At 37.8% G+C, this 8,213-nt stretch overlaps 1 protein-coding gene across 4 annotated transcripts in view; it reads right to left on the bottom strand.

Moving 5' to 3' along the window:
* The window catches only part of LOC146452470 (hemagglutinin/amebocyte aggregation factor-like), a 119,272-nt gene that overhangs the window by 25,407 nt on the left and 85,652 nt on the right, over nt 1-8,213 (bottom strand). Inside the window, exon 6 of one of the 4 annotated variants that reach the window (XM_085097872.1) lies at nt 1,847-2,140. The exons of the other annotated variants lie outside the window; for them this stretch is intronic. Within the exon in view, the coding sequence (XP_084953998.1) occupies nt 2,086-2,140 (55 nt within the window). The 3' untranslated portion in view covers nt 1,847-2,085. Of the gene's footprint in view, nt 1-1,846; nt 2,141-8,213 lie in introns of those variants that run through there. 4 annotated transcript variants of the gene reach the window in all.

Raw genomic sequence — 8,213 nt, 5'->3', positions numbered from 1 at the left:
TGCATTGCGCCGGCATGATTATTTTTTTGCGCCGAAAGAGCGCGCACATATACGACATTACGCTTTGGTTTGAGGCTCAACATCATGAAGGAGTAATGACCGGTCGTCTTCTCTTAAAAGAGCATGTTGCTCCCATCTTCCCTCCAATTAATATTTTTATTCCAAGTTTTCTGGGATGTTATGGCTGTTGTTATTAAATTGTTGGTATGCGCTAAGGATTAGGATGTGCAAAGTAAACTATCAAGCGCGCATGCGTACACCGTCAAGGCATAAGGTGCTGGTAATTGCTGCGTAATGTTTGCTTATAGTAAACTCGCTTGGATGGTGTACATATTTTGTGCCTGAAGGATCATGAGGTTTCTTTACTAATTTTACGCACTTTCTGAATTATTGAATGAAACACGCAAAGCGGTACAAGGTTCAATCTTTTAATACCATTTTCTACCACGTGAGGGGTTTGCAAATACACTCCTTAATTTAGAGCGGTTTTCAATCGAGTGTCAAAAGTAATTTCGCGTTTGGTTTGGTTTTGCTTTTCACAGTTCTAGACTATTGGTTGGCAAAGTTCGCGCCATTTTCTCAACAAATCAACAGCAGAACCAAAACCAATCGTGCTTGGTCGCACGCGTTTTCCCGCGCTTGACGCATATTACATGTACTTGCTTCGAGTTCTGATTAGCTGATTGTGCTGTTTACGTCTTTGGTGATTGGCCAGCGAAATCACTTTGGTTTTGGCTTTACAACACTCAATTGAAAACCTATTACACTAATTAATAAATTACACAAGTTGAAATGATTTACGCAATAGTCCCACTAATGTATTACCAATATGTAATGAAAAGGCTACCAAGAAAGTTCACTATTTTTAAACTAGAACCAAAAAGGAGTTCATGATCATGTCCAGGATAAAGATGAGGGGTGAAGGGAGGGAGCTTCTCGGATTGTTTTTTTTGGAGGGGGAGGGGGTGCGGCTTGGTTCTCCAATCCCTCACCCTATTCCAGACCAAAATATGCCATTTCCCGCTTTACTTTTTCAGACGTGTTCCCAGTTTTTCAAACAGGGGATAATTTTATCCACTGAATAGTTCGCTATCCGGCAGATAAAATGTGTGTAAGATTTTCCCGATAGTCCCATAATTTGTGAATAGATTAGAAGCGTATGTCAAATTTAAGAAAGAAATTGTGTGGAAACCTTGCCAAAAGCATTCGTTGGAGTACATTTGCTCCTCTGGATAGTGACTTATCCAGTGGATAAAGTTATCCGCTCTTTGAACAACTGGGGCCTGGCCTCTAGAATTCATACCCATTTTCAGACCTGTTTTCTATAATAATTACCCGTTTCTGTAAAATCCATACCAATTTTCAGACCAAAATCGTTAAAATAACCATTTTCACAGCAAAACGGCTCAAAAGCCATACGCTTGGGGGCCACACATACCCATATGGCTTATACAGGGGAGTACCCCCCTCCCCAGATCTATAAGTTACGAGTGCTGTTTTTTCAAAAGACGTTGCACTTTGTCCCTCGTCCAGTACCTCCAAAATGAAGTCACCGCTTTTCCCCACCCCTCCCCCCTTGGCATTTTTTGCAAGAGTGACTCCTGAATCCGTAGACTTGGGTACTTGGTGAATTTACAAACAAACTTGTACGAAACGTAGGTAGAGAGAAAACGTCAGTAGTACATTGAAATCGGACCAAAAAGAAGTAAATACCTTTTTACATTTCCCAAGAGAGTATTTTTCGGCATAAATGTTTTTTTCTTGTATCCCAACCGATTTTGGCAGGGCACTGTAAGGGTGAAATCTATTTAAACCTGCGTAATTAACTATGAACGTAAGAAAAGTGGATGCTTTAAACCTTTTTATTGATATCCCTTCACCATACAGCACTTTTCAGCAAAGTACGTTTAATGTATTAAGCGTTTCCATTTATTTGAATATCTTTTATTTCCGATTAAAAAGCCGGAATTTAACTCTTTAGCCCTTCACCAGTTTAACTGAAAAATATTTCTTCTGCTGTCTGCAGTGTTTAGAAACGTCTTTGCTGGTGCTTGCTTGCCTGCTTATCTTACCTTGCTTGACAGTTTATCGTTTTCCCCAGCGGCTGAACATACAGATTTCAAACTTCCAGCGCCGATCCCTTGAAGTAACAAAAATAAAGAAACCTTTGGTTTAAAATCATCCTTAATATTTCCTTAAATTAGTTAGGGTTTTGAAAACTTGAAATATTTAGACAAAGAAAAGGGGTGTGAAATTTGAAATGACTGCCCACTTGCAGTTATAAGTCAAAGATATTTCATTGGTGACCCTGAATTGGTTTTATGACATTTGAGTGAAAAACACTTTAAATCCTAAATGAACAAGCAAAAACAAAATTTGAAAGCTTTTGATACTTTTGGTACTGTTTTATTGAGCCTTTCCACTTTTATTCAAGTCAATAGAAGTCCTTTCTTATTTCATTGTTTGTTTCTCATCATTGTTGGATTTCCTTTTCTTTCTGTGTTGTTTTGTTCAGTGTTGTGTTGTGCTGTGCTGTGTTGTTTAGTTCAGTGTTGTGTTGTGTTGTGTTGTGCTGTGCCGTGCTGTTGTTGTGCTGTGCTGTGCTGTGTTGTTTTGTTCAGTGTTGTGTTGTGTTGTGCTGTGCTGTGCTGTGCTGTGCTGTGCATAGCTGTGCCGTGCTCTGCGGTGCTGTGCTGTATTGTGTTGTGTTTTGTAGTGTTGCGCTGTGTTGCGTTGTGCTGTGCTGTGCTGTACTGTGCTTTGCTGCGCTGTGCTGTGTTTTGTTGTGTTGTATTGGGTCAAGGCGCTGAGTTGTGCTGTGTTGTGTTCTGTGTTGTGGAGCGCGTTAAAATGTGTTACAGCTTTGCTTTGCGTTGTGTTGTGTTTTGTAGTGTTGGGTTGTGCAGCGCTATTGTGTTGCTCTTTATTAGTGCCTTGTGCTGTGTTGCGTTGTGCATTCTTGTGTTGTATTGGGTTGAGTTGCGTTGTAGCATGGTGTTGTGTTTTTTGTGTTATATTGTACGTAGAAATTGACTGATACTTACTCAGGACCGTTTTCATGATAACTCTGCGCTCCAACAAGGTAGTAATCCGATGGCACATTGTACCACACTTCCTGGTCCCAGTTGTTCTGGTAACTGGTGACTTTACAGTTGTATCGAAAGTAAGAACTCTTATGGCAACAGCGAAAGGAAAACCTTGAAGGAAAGGGAAAAGAAACATATAAAAATATACAAGCCGCCTCAGTGTCAAATTGCCTGCTTGCATCCCAATGTCAAAACAAGAGCCTTGCTAATACAATATAATTATTTCTTGCAGTACAGCCTTGAATTAAATAAATTTTGGAAGACAGTATTTTTCTATTGCATGCTTATTTGCAGTTCAGAAGGTGGCTAGATTACCGTAAAAGTGCAATTTCGTAAGAGGAAAAATTCCTCGTAATTTCATTTCTTCCACCTATAAAGTTGATACTATCTCCTTTTGTTTGAAAGTGATCATGAACAATAATTCAGTTATAAACAGTCATAGTAAACATGTTCTTAGAATGATATATGCGGTAATTTTGTTGACAAGTATCGAGTACCTGCGATCCTTGGCGCCGCCGTGGAACACACTTTCTACTCCGGCGATAAAACCGTTACTGGGGCATTTGAAATTCAACGGCTTGTCATAATCGTTACCATAATTAGAAGACCAATGACAGTTTTGCTCTGAGTACAACATCGGTGCACACCCACATCCAAAGTAATGGATACGGTCTTCCTTGCAGTTCCGGTGTTGGCTGCGCCAAACATTCACGGAGTAACCTGAAAAGATGATTCGAAGATGATTGTTTTCTTCAGAACAATGTTCTATAACTCGATGTTTCAGACAAGGCCTTAATATGAACAGAATCTCTTTTGCCGGTTCCTCTTTAGTATCTGTTTATTGCCAGGCCAATCGCTCGGTTCACAAGTGTTTACGGCTATTTTTAACAACAGTTGGATAAGGAAGTGAGTGAATGTATGAAGAAAGAATGTGAGAGAGGCAAGCAAGTATGTCAGTGGTTTAATCGGATGGAAGTATATAAAAATAAATTAAGGGCGACTACGTGTAGTGACATCTTCAAAATAATCGATCTCCTTACCGGTTGAGCATTCGTATACGAAATGTTGATGCCAGTTGTTCGCCCAGTCGACCGAGTATGGTCTGGACGAGGAACAATGACGACGACGACGACGACGACGCCAACCCTCAGTAGAAGAAAACAGCAGCAGATCCAGCGCCATCATCAACAGCAAAAATTTCGCCAACTTTTTCACTTCCATTACAGTCTAAATAAGAACAACAAAAGTGATCCTGTCAAATCGTTTTTTTTTTTTCTCTTTTTAATTAAAAACTTCTGCAAAACTGAAATTCTGTTGACAAGCCGAAAAGAAAGGGTTTTTTAAAACGAAAAATTGTTTGGATTTGGAACCCGAATTTTTGTCACACTATGAATGTGATTATAACAATGATTATTGGCTTTCGTTTCTTTTTATTGCAATTTAATATCGACTGAGAATCCTGTATTTCTCTGACAAGCATTTAGCGTTCGAAAGTTGTCCGTTGGCCGATGCTACCGAAAAAAAAATTTCAACTGAAAATCTCAACTCGGCTGATCCTGTGAAGACACATAATCTGATCCGAATTAAATATTCATGGAGGGTAAAATTTCACTCGAGGCTTCCAAACCTCCTGCGATATCTGCACGATTAAAAAAGAATACCGGCGTTATTTGCTAGAGAACTTCACGTTATGAGGCACTGGCTGACGCCGGCCTTAAACGGCTGAATTCCAAGATAAAAAAATAAAAAAATAAAAAATAAAAAATAATAATTATAATAATAATAATAATAATAATAATAATAATAATAATAATAATAATAATAATAATAATAATAATAATAGTAATAATAATAATAATAAAAATAATAATAATAATAATAATAATAATTTTTTAAAAAAAATAACAGTAGTAAAATATTAAAAACTTTATTGAAATATTCCGAGCAAAATCGATATTTACAAGTTAAAAGTACAAAAAAGAACTATTAAAAACCTATTAACAATTCATGCATCGTCACTAAAAGTATAATAATAATAATAATAATAATAATAATAATAATAATAATAATAATAATAATAATAATTTCATGGTTGTTTCAGGTTTTATCATTGACCCTAATCAGAAAATAAAATTAAGCCTTGTTGTTAAGTTTCTCCCACAAATAGTTTAGCACGAATCGAGTCACTTTATAGTTGGACATTCATCATCATCATATCTTTATTTACCCTCGGATTTTAGAGTAGCTTATGCAGCTAATGTCTCCAAGCATTTACCCACCAAACCATGCGAATATACACACAAAGACCAGACTTCGCTTGATATTCATGTACAAAATTATTTATGGTTTAGTTGACATGAACCTCGCTGTAAGAAAAAGGTGTTTAACTTGTCATTGTTCTATTCGATTATTCTATATTTCCCTGAATTGAAAACTCGGAAATAATGAAAAAAATATTTGTCGTGTGTGCTTATCGCCTAAATTTATTAAGCACCTTTCACATCTTATTACTTAAAAGATTCGTTTCAGTTTAAGCTTTGTTCGGGATTTAAGAGTTAAAACAGTCTTGCTGTCAGTTTGTTTATTACAGTGCTTGGAATAAGAATATTCCGGTTCATTGATTCCTTGCTCCTAAAATTGTGCGTGTTGAACACGCACACAGAGATTTTACAATGTGTATATGACAGTAAAGTCGATCATGTTTGATGTTGATGACTTTCCATCTTTACTCACGTTTTTAAGGGTTAACGCGCTTTTTATGCGTCTTTTTTCTTGTATTTCTTGCTTCAGTGGAACCGTCGTCATCAACTCATCACATCAACACTTCACGTATCACTTCAGCGTTCTAATGACCTTCGTCAGGACTTCCACCTCAACGAGCTGTGTTCGAATTCCAGTTACAAAAATAAAGTTACACCGGTCAATGTAATATTCAGCCATCTCAGTGTCAATTACAATGAAGTCGGTAAACTTAGTTGCTATAGACCTCGGATCCTTGCGAGTTGCAGGATTTTGGGTCACGGCTTCCGGGAATTTTGATCGAAGTTTATTCTTAGCCCCCGGCGGGCTCAACGCTGAAGTAAGGAAGAGAAAGAATCAATCGCCTAGCCTCTCTTGAACTGCAGCTAAAATCTCTCCAAGCTCGCATTTGTGACGTGGAGAGTAATATGGACATGAGTTGAGATTCTACGTCCCCTTCAGACGTTCCCCATGTTCGACGCCCATGTTCCCCATGTTCGACGCCATCTTCTGACCGTGTTAACTCATCTTCGTCCTTTTCCTCCTCATCGCGGTCGTCCTCATCTTGCAACACTCGTGCTGGGTACTTTTGTACTTAAAACTGCAAGCAAAGCTTCCCGATTGAGCGTGGCAAACACTGCTTAAAATTTGTCTCACATTTTTTGAGTTGTTTGGCTGTGCATCAATGTAGCATAGACCCTTGAAGACAATTGATTTTCAGTTGTCAAATTTACACTCGTAAAGCCGAAACGCCTCGCGCGTAAGTTTGATTTGATGAAAGCTCAGTGTTGTTATATCTGTATCTATCGATTTGGGCGAGTTAGCGAAGCTGGAGGTTATCACTACTAAAAGATCGTAGGCTTACGCACCACGCAGTCAAATATGACCCGAGTATAAGCTGATTATAGCTTCTTAATTTGTTATGTAATGTTTCAAAAAACGAGCAGCACTGTTTTATTGGATTCACAGCGAGTGGTTTTAGCCCCGCCAAAAAATACGTGCTGCGAGTAATTTGGACAGCTTCAAAAACCCATGCCTCTCGAGGGATTTAGATTAAAGTGATACGACTGCATTAACCTTTAAAAAGGTTAATTATATTCAGATGGAAAAGTACTCTTTATTCAGTTGCTGTCAAAGGTTCAGAGAGCTTTTACTTGAAATCATATTTTCTTTAATAATTCAGTGATATTTTAATTGTTTCTGTAATCATCCCCGATTTCCCCCGAGACCGAAATCAAAACCCTCCCCAGGCTTTTCAGGATGATCATTCTATACCGGCCGATAAAGATGCATGCACGTGAGTGATTTTTGTTATATGATAGAGTAATAGGGTTATAAATTATACCTCGTTGTATTGACATTACAAGTCGCCGCGGACAGAATCAACCTATGCACTGTCTAGATAAGGTAAAAAGCCTCCTAATTTTCGCATTTTAGTGGTTGCAACTCAAAGAGAAGCTCGGTTACCCCCATCCTGGAACCCTGAACATGATGTTCAGATGAATCTTTTAGCAAAGTTTTTAAAAAACCCTTCTTAGATTTTGGAAAATGTAACTTGTCTCTGAGCCCGTAGTACATTCTTTTAACTTTGAAGAATGTTGAATGTAAACATGCTGATGGCAGTTTCATAGAAAAATAGTACATTGACACTTAAATAAAGTGATTTATTTATTTTTTGGGCTCCATTGAGCTAATTAGTTATGATCACTTAAAGTTGCTATTGTATCCTGTTTGGTTGAGAAAATGACCATGATCTCTTGTCCAATTATTGAGAATTTGTCTGATACCATTAAGGTTAAAAAGGCGAAAATATTTCCTCTTTAGTTACTTTCTTTGTCCAGTTTGATGTTTTGCATCATTTGCCGAGTAGTTATTGCGTTGATCTGAACGAGCGAAAAGAAAATGCAACATTTTACTCTATTTTCGTCGCCCCCAGAAAGCCAAATTGGCGTTTACGTTTGTCGAACCCTCTTAGACTTTAAAAAAAAAAAAACTTAAGCGCTTTAAGTCCTTGAAAAAGGATTTTGGGCAAAATATGAAGATTTCAGGTCGGTAAATTAACTGACACGTCATCGTAAGAAGCACTTACCAGAAGTCTTATGCTAAAGCTTACTTAAAATTATAGGGCGACATGAAAAATGTCCAGTGTAAAATAATGCACATTTATTTTTGAACAGGAAGTAAAATGAGTCAGGAGTGATGTATGGGAGGACTGATCCTCATCGTACTCTTAGGTAATCCCTGTTACACGAAGCAAGCAGACAGTACAATGCCTCAAGCTAGGAATCACCTCTATAAGTTGTTGTAGCACCTACTATCTCTACAGTTAGTCGAAATTAAGAAGTAGATAAGGACAGAAGATTTTATCACCTACCTTGAAACCGTTTC

This window comes from Pavona decussata, unplaced genomic scaffold (genome assembly GCF_977016875.1).
Source record: "Pavona decussata unplaced genomic scaffold, jaPavDecu1.1 SCAFFOLD_368, whole genome shotgun sequence".
In the NCBI taxonomy this organism is placed as follows: domain Eukaryota; kingdom Metazoa; phylum Cnidaria; class Anthozoa; order Scleractinia; family Agariciidae; genus Pavona; species Pavona decussata.
The sequence above is the reverse complement of the archived record's forward strand: the minus strand, read 5'-3'. Positions and strand labels throughout refer to the sequence as shown.